We start from the raw sequence: 16358 nt of genomic DNA, 5'->3' as shown, positions 1-16358 counted from the left end.
TGGCCCCTGGATCCTGTCCCTCTCTGCCTCAACACCTCCTCCAGCCCTGACCCCAGACCTTGTCTCTCTGTGCTCCAGCGCCTCTCTCCAGCCCTGACCCCGGATCCTGTCCCTCTCTGCCCCAGCGCCTCTCTCCAGCCCTGGCCCCTGGATCCTGTCCCTCTCTTGCCCCAACGCCTCTCTCCAGCCCTGACCCCAGACCTTGTCTCTCTGTGCTCCAGCGCCTCTCTCCAGCCCTGACCCCGGATCCTGTCCCTCTCTGCCCCAGCGCCTCTCTCCAGCCCTGCCCCCGGATCCTGTCCCTCTCTGCCCCAGTGCCCCTCTCCAGCCCTGACCCCGGATCCTGTCCCTCTCTTGCCCCAACGCCTCTCTCCACCCCTGATCCCAGACCTTGTCTCTCTGTGCTCCAGCGCCTCTCTCCAGCCCTGACCCCGGATCCTGTCCCTCTCTGCCCCAACACCTCTCTCCAGCCCTGACCCCAGACCTTGTCTATCTGTGCTCCAGCGCCTCTCTCCAGCCCTGGCCCCTGGATCCTGTCCCTCTCTGCCCCAACACCTCTCTCCAGCCCTGACCCCAGACCTTGTCTCTCTGTGCTCCAGCACCTCTCTCCAGCCCTGGCCCCTGGATCCTGTCCCTCTCTTGCCCCAACACCTCTCTCCAGCCCTGACCCCAGACCTTGTCTCTCTGTGCTCCAGCGCCTCTCTCCAGCCCTGACCCCGGATCCTGTCCCTCTCTTGCCCCAACGCCTCTCTCCAGCCCTGACCCCAGACCTTGTCTCTCTGTGCTCCAGCGCCTCTCTCCAGCCCTGACCCCAGATCCTGTCCCTCTCTGCCCCAGCGCCTCTCTCCAGCCCTGCCTCCGGATCCTGTCCCTCTCTGCCCCTGTGCCCCTCTCCAGCCCTGACCCCGGATCCTGTCCCTCTCTTGCCCCAACGCCTCTCTCCACCCCTGATCCCAGACCTTGTCTCTCTGTGCTCCAGCGCCTCTCTCCAGCGCTGACCCCGGATCCTGTCCCTCTCTGCCCCAACACCTCTCTCCAGCCCTGACCCCAGACCTTGTCTATCTGTGCTCCAGCGCCTCTCTCCAGCCCTGGCCCCTGGATCCTGTCCCTTTCTGCCCCAACACCTCTCTCCAGCCCTGACCCCAGACCTTGTCTCTCTGTGCTCCAGCACCTCTCTCCAGCCCTGGCCCCTGGATCCTGTCCCTCTCTTGCCCCAACACCTCTCTCCAGCCCTGACCCCAGACCTTGTCTCTCTGTGCTCCAGCGCCTCTCTCCAGCCCTGACCCCGGATCCTGTCCCTCTCTTGCCCCAACGCCTCTCTCCAGCCCTGACCCCAGACCTTGTCTCTCTGTGCTCCAGCGCCTCTCTCCAGCCCTGACCCCGGATCCTGTCCCTCTCTTGCCCCAACGCCTCTCTCCAGCCCTGACCCCAGACCTTGTCTCTCTGTGCTCCAGCGCCTCTCTCCAGCCCTGACCCCGGATCCTGTCCCTCTCTGCCCCAGCGCCTCTCTCCAGCCCTGACCCCAGACCTTGTCTCTCTGTGCTCCAGCGCCTCTCTCCAGCCCTGACCCCGGATCCTGTCCCTCTCTTGCCCCAACACCTCTCTCCAGCCCTGACCCCAGACCTTGTCTCTCTGTGCTCCAGCGCCTCTCTCCAGCCCTGACCCCGGATCCTGTCCCTCTCTTGCCCCAACGCCTCTCTCCAGCCCTGACCCCAGACCTTGTCTCTCTGTGCTCCAGCGCCTCTCTCCAGCCCTGACCCCGGATCCTGTCCCTCTCTGCCCCAGCGCCTCTCTCCAGCCCTGCCCCCGGATCCTGTCCCTCTCTGCCCCAGTGCCCCTCTCCAGCCCTGACCCCGGATCCTGTCCCTCTCTTGCCCCAACGCCTCTCTCCACCCCTGATCCCAGACCTTGTCTCTCTGTGCTCCAGCGCCTCTCTCCAGCCCTGACCCCGGATCCTGTCCCTCTCTGCCCCAGCGCCTCTCTCCAGCCCTGCCCCCGGATCCTGTCCCTCTCTGCCCCAGTGCCCCTCTCCAGCCCTGACCCCGGATCCTGTCCCTCTCTTGCCCCAACGCCTCTCTCCACCCCTGATCCCAGACCTTGTCTCTCTGTGCTCCAGCGCCTCTCTCCAGCCCTGACCCCGGATCCTGTCCCTCTCTGCCCCAGCGCCTCTCTCCAGCCCTGCCCCCGGATCCTGTCCCTCTCTGCCCCAGTGCCCCTCTCCAGCCCTGACCCCGGATCCTGTCCCTCTCTGCCCCAACACCTCTTTCCAGCCCTGACCCCAGACCTTGTCTCTCTGTGCTCCAGCACCTCTCTCCAGCCCTGACCCAGGATCTTGTCCCTCTCTTGCCCCAACGCCTCTCTCCAGCCCTGACCCCAGACCTTGTCTCTCTGTGCTCCAGCGCCTCTCTCCAGCCCTGACCCCGGATCCTGTCCCTCTCTGCCCCAGCGCCTCTCTCCAGCCCTGACCCCCGGATCCTGTCCCTCTCTTGCCCCAACGCCTCTCTCCAGCCCTGATCCCAGACCTTGTCTATATGTGCTCCAGCGCCTCTCTCCAGCCCTGGCCCCTGGATCCTGTCCCTCTCTGCCTCAACACCTCCTCCAGCCCTGACCCCAGACCTTGTCTCTCTGTGCTCCAGCGCCTCTCTCCAGCCCTGACCCCGGATCCTGTCCCTCTCTGCCCCAGCGCCTCTCTCCAGCCCTGGCCCCTGGATCCTGTCCCTCTTTTGCCCCAACGCCTCTCTCCAGCCCTGACCCCAGACCTTGTCTATCTGTGCTCCAGCGCCTCTCTCCAGCCCTGACCCCGGATCCTGTCCCTCACTGCCCTAGCGCCTCTCTCCAGCCCTGCCCCCGGATCCTGTCCCTCTCTGCCCCAGTGCCCCTCTCCAGCCCTGACCCCGAATCCTGTCCCTCTCTTGCCCCAACGCCTCTCTCCACCCCTGATCCCAGACCTTGTCTCTCTGTGCTCCAGCGCCTCTCTCCAGCCCTGACCCCGGATCCTGTCCCTCTCTGCCCCAACACCTCTCTCCAGCCCTGACCCCAGACCTTGTCTATCTGTGCTCCAGCGCCTCTCTCCAGCCCTGGCCCCTGGATCCTGTCCCTCTCTGCCCCAACACCTCTCTCCAGCCCTGACCCCAGACCTTGTCTCTCTGTGCTCCAGCACCTCTCTCCAGCCCTGGCCCCTGGATCCTGTCCCTCTCTTGCCCCAACACCTCTCTCCAGCCCTGACCCCAGACCTTGTCTCTCTGTGCTCCAGCGCCTCTCTCCAGCCCTGACCCCGGATCCTGTCCCTCTCTTGCCCCAACGCCTCTCTCCAGCCCTGACCCCAGACCTTGTCTCTCTGTGCTCCAGCGCCTCTCTCCAGCCCTGACCCCGGATCCTGTCCCTCTCTGCCCCAGCGCCTCTCTCCAGCCCTGCCCCCGGATCCTGTCCCTCTCTGCCCCAGTGCCCCTCTCCAGCCCTGACCCCGGATCCTGTCCCTCTCTTGCCCCAACGCCTCTCTCCACCCCTGATCCCAGACCTTGTCTCTCTGTGCTCCAGCGCCTCTCTCCAGCCCTGACCCCGGATCCTGTCCCTCTCTGCCCCAACACCTCTCTCCAGCCCTGACCCCAGACCTTGTCTATCTGTGCTCCAGCGCCTCTCTCCAGCCCTGGCCCCTGGATCCTGTCCCTTTCTGCCCCAACACCTCTCTCCAGCCCTGACCCCAGACCTTGTCTCTCTGTGCTCCAGCACCTCTCTCCAGCCCTGGCCCCTGGATCCTGTCCCTCTCTTGCCCCAACACCTCTCTCCAGCCCTGACCCCAGACCTTGTCTCTCTGTGCTCCAGCGCCTCTCTCCAGCCCTGACCACGGATCCTGTCCCTCTCTTGCCCCAACGCCTCTCTCCAGCCCTGACCCCAGACCTTGTCTCTCTGTGCTCCAGCGCCTCTCTCCAGCCCTGACCCCGGATCCTGTCCCTCTCTGCCCCAGCGCCTCTCTCCAGCCCTGCCCCCGGATCCTGTCCCTCTCTGCCCCAGTGCCCCTCTCCAGCCCTGACCCCGGATCCTGTCCCTCTCTTGCCCCAACGCCTCTCTCCACCCCTGATCCCAGACCTTGTCTCTCTGTGCTCCAGCGCCTCTCTCCAGCCCTGACCACGGATCCTGTCCCTCTCTTGCCCCAACGCCTCTCTCCAGCCCTGACCCCAGACCTTGTCTCTCTGTGCTCCAGCGCCTCTCTCCAGCCCTGACCACGGATCCTGTCCCTCTCTTGCCCCAACGCCTCTCTCCAGCCCTGACCCCAGACCTTGTCTCTCTGTGCTCCAGCGCCTCTCTCCAGCCCTGACCCCAGATCCTGTCCCTCTCTGCCCCAGCGCCTCTCTCCAGCCCTGCCTCCGGATCCTGTCCCTCTCTGCCCCAGTGCCCCTCTCCAGCCCTGACCCCGGATCCTGTCCCTCTCTTGCCCCAACGCCTCTCTCCACCCCTGATCCCAGACCTTGTCTCTCTGTGCTCCAGCACCTCTCTCCAGCCCTGACCCCGGATCCTGTCCCTCTCTGCCCCAACACCTCTCTCCAGCCCTGACCCCAGACCTTGTCTATCTGTGCTCCAGCACCTCTCTCCAGCCCTGGCCCCTGGATCCTGTCCCTCTCTTGCCCCAACACCTCTCTCCAGCCCTGACCCCAGACCTTGTCTCTCTGTGCTCCAACGCCTCTCTCCAGCCCTGACCCCAGACCTTGTCTCTCTGTGCTCCAACGCCTCTCTTCAGCCCTGACCCCAGACCCTGTGCCCCAGCGCCTCTCTCCAGCCCTGACCCCAGACCTTGTCTCTCTGTGCTCCAACGCCTCTCTCCAGCCCTGACCCCAGACCTTGTCTCTCTGTGCTCCAGCGCCTCTCTCCAGCCCTGACCCCGGATCCTGTCCCTCTCTGCCCCAGCGCCTCTCTCCAGCCCTGACCCCAGACCTTGTCTCTCTGTGCTCCAGCGCCTCTCTCCAGCCCTGACCCCGGATCCTGTCCCTCTCTTGCCCCAACACCTCTCTCCAGCCCTGACCCCAGACCTTGTCTCTCTGTGCTCCAGCGCCTCTCTCCAGCCCTGACCCCGGATCCTGTCCCTCTCTTGCCCCAACGCCTCTCTCCAGCCCTGACCCCAGACCTTGTCTCTCTGTGCTCCAGCGCCTCTCTCCAGCCCTGACCCCGGATCCTGTCCCTCTCTGCCCCAGCGCCTCTCTCCAGCCCTGCCCCCGGATCCTGTCCCTCTCTGCCCCAGTGCCCCTCTCCAGCCCTGACCCCGGATCCTGTCCCTCTCTTGCCCCAACGCCTCTCTCCACCCCTGATCCCAGACCTTGTCTCTCTGTGCTCCAGCGCCTCTCTCCAGCCCTGACCCCGGATCCTGTCCCTCTCTGCCCCAGCGCCTCTCTCCAGCCCTGCCCCCGGATCCTGTCCCTCTCTGCCCCAGTGCCCCTCTCCAGCCCTGACCCCGGATCCTGTCCCTCTCTTGCCCCAACGCCTCTCTCCACCCCTGATCCCAGACCTTGTCTCTCTGTGCTCCAGCGCCTCTCTCCAGCCCTGACCCCGGATCCTGTCCCTCTCTGCCCCAGCGCCTCTCTCCAGCCCTGCCCCCGGATCCTGTCCCTCTCTGCCCCAGTGCCCCTCTCCAGCCCTGACCCCGGATCCTGTCCCTCTCTGCCCCAACACCTCTTTCCAGTACTGACCCCAGACCTTGTCTCTCTGTGCTCCAGCACCTCTCTCCAGCCCTGACCCAGGATCTTGTCCCTCTCTTGCCCCAACGCCTCTCTCCAGCCCTGACCCCAGACCTTGTCTCTCTGTGCTCCAGCGCCTCTCTCCAGCCCTGACCCCGGATCCTGTCCCTCTCTGCCCCAGCGCCTCTCTCCAGCCCTGACCCCCGGATCCTGTCCCTCTCTTGCCCCAACGCCTCTCTCCAGCCCTGATCCCAGACCTTGTCTATATGTGCTCCAGCGCCTCTCTCCAGCCCTGGCCCCTGGATCCTGTCCCTCTCTGCCTCAACACCTCCTCCAGCCCTGACCCCAGACCTTGTCTCTCTGTGCTCCAGCGCCTCTCTCCAGCCCTGACCCCGGATCCTGTCCCTCTCTGCCCCAGCGCCTCTCTCCAGCCCTGGCCCCTGGATCCTGTCCCTCTTTTGCCCCAACGCCTCTCTCCAGCCCTGACCCCAGACCTTGTCTATCTGTGCTCCAGCGCCTCTCTCCAGCCCTGACCCCGGATCCTGTCCCTCACTGCCCTAGCGCCTCTCTCCAGCCCTGCCCCCGGATCCTGTCCCTCTCTGCCCCAGTGCCCCTCTCCAGCCCTGACCCCGGATCCTGTCCCTCTCTTGCCCCAACGCCTCTCTCCACCCCTGATCCCAGACCTTGTCTCTCTGTGCTCCAGCGCCTCTCTCCAGCCCTGACCCCGGATCCTGTCCCTCTCTGCCCCAACACCTCTCTCCAGCCCTGACCCCAGACCTTGTCTATCTGTGCTCCAGCGCCTCTCTCCAGCCCTGGCCCCTGGATCCTGTCCCTTTCTGCCCCAACACCTCTCTCCAGCCCTGACCCCAGACCTTGTCTCTCTGTGCTCCAGCACCTCTCTCCAGCCCTGGCCCCTGGATCCTGTCCCTCTCTTGCCCCAACACCTCTCTCCAGCCCTGACCCCAGACCTTGTCTCTCTGTGCTCCAGCGCCTCTCTCCAGCCCTGACCACGGATCCTGTCCCTCTCTTGCCCCAACGCCTCTCTCCAGCCCTGACCCCAGACCTTGTCTCTCTGTGCTCCAGCGCCTCTCTCCAGCCCTGACCCCGGATCCTGTCCCTCTCTGCCCCAGCGCCTCTCTCCAGCCCTGCCCCCGGATCCTGTCCCTCTCTGCCCCAGTGCCCCTCTCCAGCCCTGACCCCGGATCCTGTCCCTCTCTTGCCCCAACGCCTCTCTCCACCCCTGATCCCAGACCTTGTCTCTCTGTGCTCCAGCGCCTCTCTCCAGCCCTGACCCCGGATCCTGTCCCTCTCTGCCCCAACACCTCTCTCCAGCCCTGACCCCAGACCTTGTCTATCTGTGCTCCAGCGCCTCTCTCCAGCCCTGGCCCCTGGATCCTGTCCCTTTCTGCCCCAACACCTCTCTCCAGCCCTGACCCCAGACCTTGTCTCTCTGTGCTCCAGCACCTCTCTCCAGCCCTGGCCCCTGGATCCTGTCCCTCTCTTGCCCCAACACCTCTCTCCAGCCCTGACCCCAGACCTTGTCTCTCTGTGCTCCAGCGCCTCTCTCCAGCCCTGACCACGGATCCTGTCCCTCTCTTGCCCCAACGCCTCTCTCCAGCCCTGACCCCAGACCTTGTCTCTCTGTGCTCCAGCGCCTCTCTCCAGCCCTGACCCCGGATCCTGTCCCTCTCTGCCCCAGCGCCTCTCTCCAGCCCTGCCCCCGGATCCTGTCCCTCTCTGCCCCAGTGCCCCTCTCCAGCCCTGACCCCGGATCCTGTCCCTCTCTTGCCCCAACGCCTCTCTCCACCCCTGATCCCAGACCTTGTCTCTCTGTGCTCCAGCGCCTCTCTCCAGCCCTGACCACGGATCCTGTCCCTCTCTTGCCCCAACGCCTCTCTCCAGCCCTGACCCCAGACCTTGTCTCTCTGTGCTCCAGCGCCTCTCTCCAGCCCTGACCCCGGATCCTGTCCCTCTCTGCCCCAGCGCCTCTCTCCAGCCCTGCCCCCGGATCCTGTCCCTCTCTGCCCCAGTGCCCCTCTCCAGCCCTGACCCCGGATCCTGTCCCTCTCTTGCCCCAACGCCTCTCTCCACCCCTGATCCCAGACCTTGTCTCTCTGTGCTCCAGCGCCTCTCTCCAGCCCTGACCACGGATCCTGTCCCTCTCTTGCCCCAACGCCTCTCTCCAGCCCTGACCCCAGACCTTGTCTCTCTGTGCTCCAGCGCCTCTCTCCAGCCCTGACCACGGATCCTGTCCCTCTCTTGCCCCAACGCCTCTCTCCAGCCCTGACCCCAGACCTTGTCTCTCTGTGCTCCAGCGCCTCTCTCCAGCCCTGACCCCAGATCCTGTCCCTCTCCAGCCCTGCCTCCGGATCCTGTCCCTCTCTGCCCCAGTGCCCCTCTCCAGCCCTGACCCCGGATCCTGTCCCTCTCTTGCCCCAACGCCTCTCTCCACCCCTGATCCCAGACCTTGTCTCTCTGTGCTCCAGCACCTCTCTCCAGCCCTGACCCCGGATCCTGTCCCTCTCTTGCCCCAACACCTCTCTCCAGCCCTGACCCCAGACCTTGTCTCTCTGTGCTCCAACGCCTCTCTCCAGCCCTGACCCCAGACCTTGTCTCTCTGTGCTCCAACGCCTCTCTTCAGCCCTGACCCCAGACCCTGTGCCCCAGCGCCTCTCTCCAGCCCTGACCCCAGACCCTGTCCTCCTGTGCCCCAGCGCCTCTCTCCAGCCCTGACCCCAGACCCTGTGCCCCAGCGCCCGCCTCCGGCATTAACCCTAAACCCTGTGCCGCAGCGCCCACCTCCTGCATTAACCCCAGACCTTGTCCCTCTGTGTGCCCTTCCTGTGCGCTGAGCTCACTATAGTCAGCCAGGTGTGGGAGGCGATACAGGTGTCGCACTATTCTTTATACTAGTGATCTGGGGACAGTACATTATGCAGAGGCCGGAGGGGTCACAGTCAGCAGATATATGATGAATTACATCTAATAGTAAAATAAAATAATTGCAGATGCTGTGGAAAATGATGAGATATCTGTGAATGGAGAATGTTCCTGATGATGTGTAATGTTTCTTGTAGATCCGGTATACACGTTATCCAGTGAGAGGGATCATGCCCAGGCTACATTCCAGGCCCACATGTGCTATGACAGGGTGGTGAGTATCACTGGCTCATGTAGCTCTGTGTATAGCGCTGTGTATAGCTGTGTATAGCTCTGTGTATAGCTCTGTGTATAGCTCTGTGTATAGCTCTGTGTATAGCGCTGTGTATAGCTCTGTGTATAGCGCTGTGTATAGCTCTGTGTATAGCTGTGTATAGCTCTGTGTATAGCTCTGTGTATAGCTGTGTGTATAGCGCTGTGTATAGCTCTGTGTATAGCGCTGTGTATAGCTCTGTGTATAGCTGTGTGTAGCTCTGTGTATAGCGCTGTGTATAGCTGTGTATAGCTCTGTGTATAGCTCTGTGTATAGCTCTGTGTATAGCTCTGTGTATAGCGCTGTGTATAGCTCTGTGTATAGCTCTGTGTATAGCGCTGTGTATAGCGCTGTGTATAGCTCTGTGTATAGCTGTGTATAGCTCTGTGTATAGCTCTGTGTATAGCTGTGTATAGCTCTGTGTATAGCTTTGTGTATAGCGCTGTGTATAGCTCTGTGTATAGCTCTGTGTATAGCTGTGTGTATAGCTCTGTGTATAGCTGTGTATAGCTCTGTGTATAGCTCTGTGTATAGCTCTGTGTATAGCTGTGTGTATAGCGCTGTGTATAGCTGTGTGTATAGCGCTGTGTATAGCTGTGTATAGCTCTGTGTATAGCTCTGTGTATAGCGCTGTGTATAGCGCTGTGTATAGCTCTGTGTATAGCGCTGTGTATAGCGCTGTGTATAGCTCTGTGTATAGCTCTGTGTATAGCGCTGTGTATAGCTCTGTGTATAGCGCTGTGTATAGCTCTGTGTATAGCGCTGTGTATAGCTGTGTATAGCTCTGTGTATAGCTCTGTGTATAGCGCTGTGTATAGCGCTGTGTATAGCTCTGTGTATAGCGCTGTGTATAGCGCTGTGTATAGCTCTGTGTATAGCTCTGTGTTCTCCAGCCGCGTAGATAGAATTTTATGGGCCCCATAGCAAAATTTTGAAAGGGCCCCCACCCAATGTTGACAGAAACGGTAGGAAAATTGTATTCCGACGGGTATTTCCATTTTTAATCAAAATATCTCCACTATGTACCCACAGTGACCTGTTTTATACGCTCGTCATACAGGTATATCACTGTACAGTTCCCTTTCCCCTATGTAATAATACAACATATAAGTGTGTGCCGGGAGCTGTGTTATTCCCCCTCATATATCACTGTACAGTTCCCTTTCCCCTATGTAATAATACAACATATAAGTGTGTGCCGGGAGCTGTGTTATTCCCCCTCATATATCACTGTACAGTTCCCTTTCCCCTATATAATAATACAACATATAAGTGTGTGTCAGGAGCTGTGTTATTCCCCCTCATATATCACTATACAGTTCCCTTTCCCCTATGTAATAATACAACATATAAGTGTGTGTCGGGAGCTGTGTTATTCCCCCTCATATATCACTGTACGGTCCCCTTTCCCCTATGTAATAATACAACATATAAGTGTGTGTCGGGAGCTGTGTTATTCCCCCTCATATATCACTGTACAGTCCCCTTTCCCCTATGTAATAATACAACATATAAGTGTGTGCCGGGAGCTGTGTTATTCCCCCTCATATATCACTGTACGGTCCCCTTTCCCCTATGTAATAATACAACATATAAGTGTGTGCCGGGAGCTGTGTTATTCCCCCTCATATATCACTGTACAGTCCCCTTTCCCCTATGTAATAATACAACATATAAGTGTGTGCCGGGAGCTGTGTTATTCCCCCTCATATATCACTGTACAGTTCCCTTTCCCCTATGTAATAATACAACATATAAGTGTGTGCCGGGAGCTGTGTTATTCCCCCTCATATATCACTGTACAGTTCCCTTTCCCCTATGTAATAATACAACATATAAGTGTGTGCCGGGAGCTGTGTTATTCCCCCTCATATATCACTGTACAGTTCCCTTTCCCCTATATAATAATACAACATATAAGTGTGTGTCAGGAGCTGTGTTATTCCCCCTCATATATCACTATACAGTTCCCTTTCCCCTATGTAATAATACAACATATAAGTGTGTGTCGGGAGCTGTGTTATTCCCCCTCATATATCACTGTACGGTCCCCTTTCCCCTATGTAATAATACAACATATAAGTGTGTGTCGGGAGCTGTGTTATTCCCCCTCATATATCACTGTACAGTCCCCTTTCCCCTATGTAATAATACAACATATAAGTGTGTGCCGGGAGCTGTGTTATTCCCCCTCATATATCACTGTACGGTCCCCTTTCCCCTATGTAATAATACAACATATAAGTGTGTGCCGGGAGCTGTGTTATTCCCCCTCATATATCACTGTACAGTCCCCTTTCCCCTATGTAATAATACAACATATAAGTGTGTGCCGGGAGCTGTGTTATTCCCCCTCATATATCACTGTACAGTTCCCTTTCCCCTATGTAATAATACAACATATAAGTGTGTGCCGGGAGCTGTGTTATTCCCCCTCATATATCACTGTACAGTTCCCTTTCCCCTATGTAATAATACAACATATAAGTGTGTGTCGGGAGCTGTGTTATTCCCCCTCATATATCACTGTACAGTCCCCTTTCCCCTATGTAATAATACAACATATAAGTGTGTGCCGGGAGCTGTGTTATTACCCTTCTTATATCACTGTACAGTTCCCTTTCCCCTATGTAATAATACAACATATAAGGGTGTGCCGGGAGCGGTGTTATTCCCCCTCATATATCACTGTACGGTCCCTTCTCCACTGTATAATAATAATAATACCACATATCAGCGTGTGCCGGGAGATGTGTTATTCCCCCTCATATATCACTGTACGGTCCCCTCTCCCCTATATAGTAATAATACCACATATCAGTATGTGCCGGGAGCTGTGTTATTCCTCCTCATATATCACTGTACAGTCCCCTCTCCCCTATGTAATAATATAACATATAAGGGTGTGCCGGGAGCGGTGTTATTCCCCCTCATATATCACTGTACGGTCCCCTCTCCCCTATATAATAATAATACCACATATCAGTGTGTGCCGGGAGCTGTATTATTCCCCCTCATATATCACTGTACAGTCCCCTTTCCCCTATGTAATAATTAGTGATGAGCGGGTTCGGTTTTACTCGGTTCTCAAAACGGCATGTTATTGGCTCACGGATGTCACGTGTTTTGGATAGCCAATAAGATGGCGTTTTGAGAATCGAGTAAAAGCGAACCCGCTCATCACTAGTAATAATACAACATATAAGTGTGTGCCGGGAGCTGTGTTATTCCTCCTCATATATCACTGTACGGTCCCCTCTCCCCTATATAATAATAATACCACATATCAGTGTGTGCCGGGAGCTGTGTTATTCCCCCTCATATATCACTGTATGGTCCTCTCTCCCCTATATGATAATAATACCACATATAAGTGTGTGCCGGGAGCTGTGTTATTACCCTTCTTATATCACTGTACAGTTCCCTTTCCCCTATGTAATAATACAACATATAAGGGTGTGCCGGGAGCGGTGTTATTCCCCCTCATATATCACTGTACGGTCCCTTCTCCACTGTATAATAATAATAATACCACATATCAGCGTGTGCCGGGAGATGTGTTATTCCCCCTCATATATCACTGTACGGTCCCCTCTCCCCTATATAGTAATAATACCACATATCAGTATGTGCCGGGAGCTGTGTTATTCCTCCTCATATATCACTGTACAGTCCCCTCTCCCCTATGTAATAATATAACATATAAGGGTGTGCCGGGAGCGGTGTTATTCCCCCTCATATATCACTGTACGGTCCCCTCTCCCCTATATAATAATAATACCACATATCAGTGTGTGCCGGGAGCTGTATTATTCCCCCTCATATATCACTGTACAGTCCCCTTTCCCCTATGTAATAATTAGTGATGAGCGGGTTCGGTTTTACTCGGTTCTAAAAACGGCATGTTATTGGCTCACGGATGTCACGTGTTTTGGATAGCCAATAAGATGGCGTTTTGAGAATCGAGTAAAAGCGAACCCGCTCATCACTAGTAATAATACAACATATAAGTGTGTGCCGGGAGCTGTGTTATTCCTCCTCATATATCACTGTACGGTCCCCTCTCCCCTATATAATAATAATACCACATATCAGTGTGTGCCGGGAGCTGTGTTATTCCCCCTCATATATCACTGTATGGTCCTCTCTCCCCTATATGATAATAATACCACATATCAGTGTGTGCCGGGAGCTGTGTTATTCCCCCTCATATATCACTGTACAGTCCCCTCTCCCCTATATGATAATAATATCACATATCAGTGTGTGCCGGGGGCTGTACTATAACCTCCTCATATATCACTGTACGGTCCCCTCTCCTCTATATAATAATAATACCACACATCAGCATGTGCCGGGAGCTGTGTTATTCTCCCTCATATATCACTGTACGGCCCATTCTCCACTGTATAATAATAATACCACATATCAACGTGTGCCGGGAGCTGTGTTATTCCTCCTCATATATCATTGTACAGTCCCCTCTCCCCTATATAATAATAATACCACATATCAGTGTGTGCCGGGAGCTGTGTTATTCCCCCTCATATATCACTGTACGGTCTCCTCTCCCCTATATAATAATAATAATACCACATATCAGTGTGTGCCGGGAGCTGTGTTATTCCCCCTCATATATCACTGTACGGTCCCCTCTCCTCTATCTCCTATATAATAGCCCTGTGATTCTGTGCCTGGGTCTCTAACGCTGGGCGTGACTAGGAGCTCTCATTGGGTTAGCAGCAGGTCTATCACACCCAGTCCACAGCTGATTGGGTGAGAAACGCCCTCCCACACAGGTTACATCCAATGGGAGGCTTTGCCCTTTGCCTGCTGTGTTTTCACAGAGCAGGATTAGCAATGGGGCTGATGGAGCTGCAGCTCCAGGTCCACACCCCAAAATAGTCCCCCTGCATCTGCAGCAACACACCCTCCAACACTTTACACATAAACATTGATACACATTCGAAAAGGGGGCGTGGTCACGGACACAACGCCGTGGCCACGCCCCTTTTCCTATACTTTCAATGGAAGCTTGGAGAGTCAATAATCGGTACAGACCATAAAAAAAAGGGAATGTACCTGCCAAAAAGGTGCAGCTGGAGGGTATGTCACTGTATCTGCAGCAAGTCTCTGCGCTGTACATAGGGGAAAACATCCTTTTACTGCAGCGTCCTATGGGGGTCATTCTGAGTTGTTCGCTAGCTGCATTCGTTCGCTGAGCAGCGATCAGACAAAAACTCTGCACTTCTGCGCAAGCGTATGCAGCGCAATGCGCACGTGCGGCTTACTATTACTACGAATGATGTCGTTTTACACAGGGTCTAGCGATGCTTTTCAGTCGCATAGGCAGCCGCACAGTGATTGACAGGAAAAGGGCATTTATGGGTGTCAACTGAAAGCAGGGCATGTTCATGACGTCAAATCAGGAACTGAATGGTCTGAAGTGATCGCAAGCACCGAGTAGGTCTGAAGCTACTGTGAAACTGCACAAAATTTTTTTGTACCCGCTCTCCTATCCCTTCGTTCCCACTTCTGCTAAGCTAAAATACACTCCCAGTGGGCGGCGGCATAGCATTTGCACTGCTGCTAAAAACTGCTAGTGAGCGATCAACTCTGAATGACCACCAATGTCTTGCTGCCAGTCCGCCTGCCCCCTCCGGCATCAACAATCCCCACTCCCTAGCCGCGCCGCAGGTGGAACAAAAGTTGCTGCGGCCACCGGCATAGAAGTGTATGAAAGCGGCGCAGCGGAAGGCTTTCATAGCCCTCCCTGCGCCGCATACTCTCTGAGCCCCGGAGCCTGCTCTGCGCGTGATGTCACAGAAGTGCCTCCCCGCCACAGCCACGCCCAGATCCCCAGAGGCCCTGACTCCGCAACACAGCACCTGGGCTGCCGGCCTGGAAGCCTCGGGATGGCTAATGTAACGGATGGAGTGGGTGATATCGCGGAGGGTAATGTATGGACGCTGAATCAATGTAAGAGGTGACAGTGCTGTGCAGTGCAGTGGGTGTGCAGTCAGGGCCGTTGCTAGAGTGTTCGCCGGCCCCCTGCAAACTATAAATTTGCACCCTCGCATACTTTACAAACGCACAGCGCACATAATGACCCCTGTAGTAGAGACACTTACACATGTAATGCCCCCTGTACCAGAGACACTTACACATGTAATGCCCCCTGAACCAATGACGCTTACACATGTCACGCCCCCCCTGTACCAGTGACGCTTACACAAATAACACCCCCTAGAGCAGTGAGGCTTACACAAGTAACACCCCCTGTAGCAGTGACGCTTACACACGTAACGCCCCCTGTACCAGTGCCGCTTAGACACGTAACGCCCCCTGTACCAGTGCCGCTTACACACGTAACACCCCCTGTACCAGTGACACTTACACACGTAATGCCCCCTGTACCAGTGACGCTTACACACGTAACGCCCCCTGTACCAGTGACGATTACACACGTAATGCCCCCCCTGTACCAGTGACGCTTACACACGTAACACCCCTCTGTACCAGTGACACTTACACACGTAATGCCCCCCCTGTACCAGTGACGCTTACACACGTAACGCCCCCCTGTACCAGTGACGCTTACACACGTAACGCCCCCCTGTACCAGTGACGCTTACACACGTAACGCCCCCCTGTACCAGTGACGCTTACACACGTAACGCCCCCCTGTACCAGTGACGCTTACACACGTAACGCCCCCCTGTACCAGTGCCGCTTACACATATAACGCCCTCTGTACCAGTGACGCTTACACACGTAACACCCCTCTGTACCAGTGCCGCTTACACACGTAATGCCCCCCTGTACCAGTGTCGCTTACACACGTAACACCCCCCGTACCAGTGACGCTTACACACATTATGCAGCACTCACACATACACATACACACACAACAGACACATATATATACAAACACACACACATACGTACTGTACATACATTACACACATACACAATCACACATATATACAGTATACACAGACACTGTATATATACACACACTCACTCTCTTTCCAGACACTTATCTAATGAAGTCTGGCTGCCGAAGCTGTAGCAGCTCATCCTCCTGCTGCAGCATGGTCCCGTGTAGCTCCGCCCCTTACTCCCATCTAGCCCCACCCCCTTTGCCTCCCTCCCGGCCACTGAATGTCACACAGGGGAGGGGAGAGGAGGCTTTGTGCTGCCGGCGGCGAGGGGGAGAAAAGGTTTTGTGCTGCCGGCGCCGCTGCATGTGTGACAGCAGCCGGCAGCAGCAGCAGGGATAGCAGCAGCAGCTCAGCACAGGGATGCAGAGCAGGGAGAACGCCTCTCCTTCCTGGTGCCTCCCTTCATTGCATCCCTTTGCTGAGCGGCTAGCGCCGGACCTGTGTGCAGTGTCACTGACGCACTAAATAAACGCACTAAATAAACTACAGCTCCCAGCAGCCCTTAGCACCGAAGCATTCCCGCCCTTAGGGCTGCTGGGAGCTGTAGTTTATTGA

At 56.7% G+C, this 16358-nt stretch overlaps 1 protein-coding gene across 1 annotated transcript in view; it reads left to right on the top strand.

The window, feature by feature from the left end:
• CFAP91 (cilia and flagella associated protein 91) overlaps positions 1-16358 on the top strand; it is a 170898-nt gene that overhangs the window by 6912 nt on the left and 147628 nt on the right. Inside the window, exon 2 of the mRNA XM_063956861.1 lies at positions 8744-8820. Within this exon, the coding sequence (XP_063812931.1) occupies positions 8744-8820 (77 nt within the window). The remainder of the gene's footprint in view (positions 1-8743; positions 8821-16358) is intronic.

Source organism: Pseudophryne corroboree, chromosome 2, assembly GCF_028390025.1.
Source record: "Pseudophryne corroboree isolate aPseCor3 chromosome 2, aPseCor3.hap2, whole genome shotgun sequence".
Classification (NCBI taxonomy): Eukaryota; Metazoa; Chordata; class Amphibia; order Anura; family Myobatrachidae; genus Pseudophryne; species Pseudophryne corroboree.
Note: the sequence above shows the minus strand (reverse complement) of the source record. Positions and strands in the feature narration are given on the sequence as shown.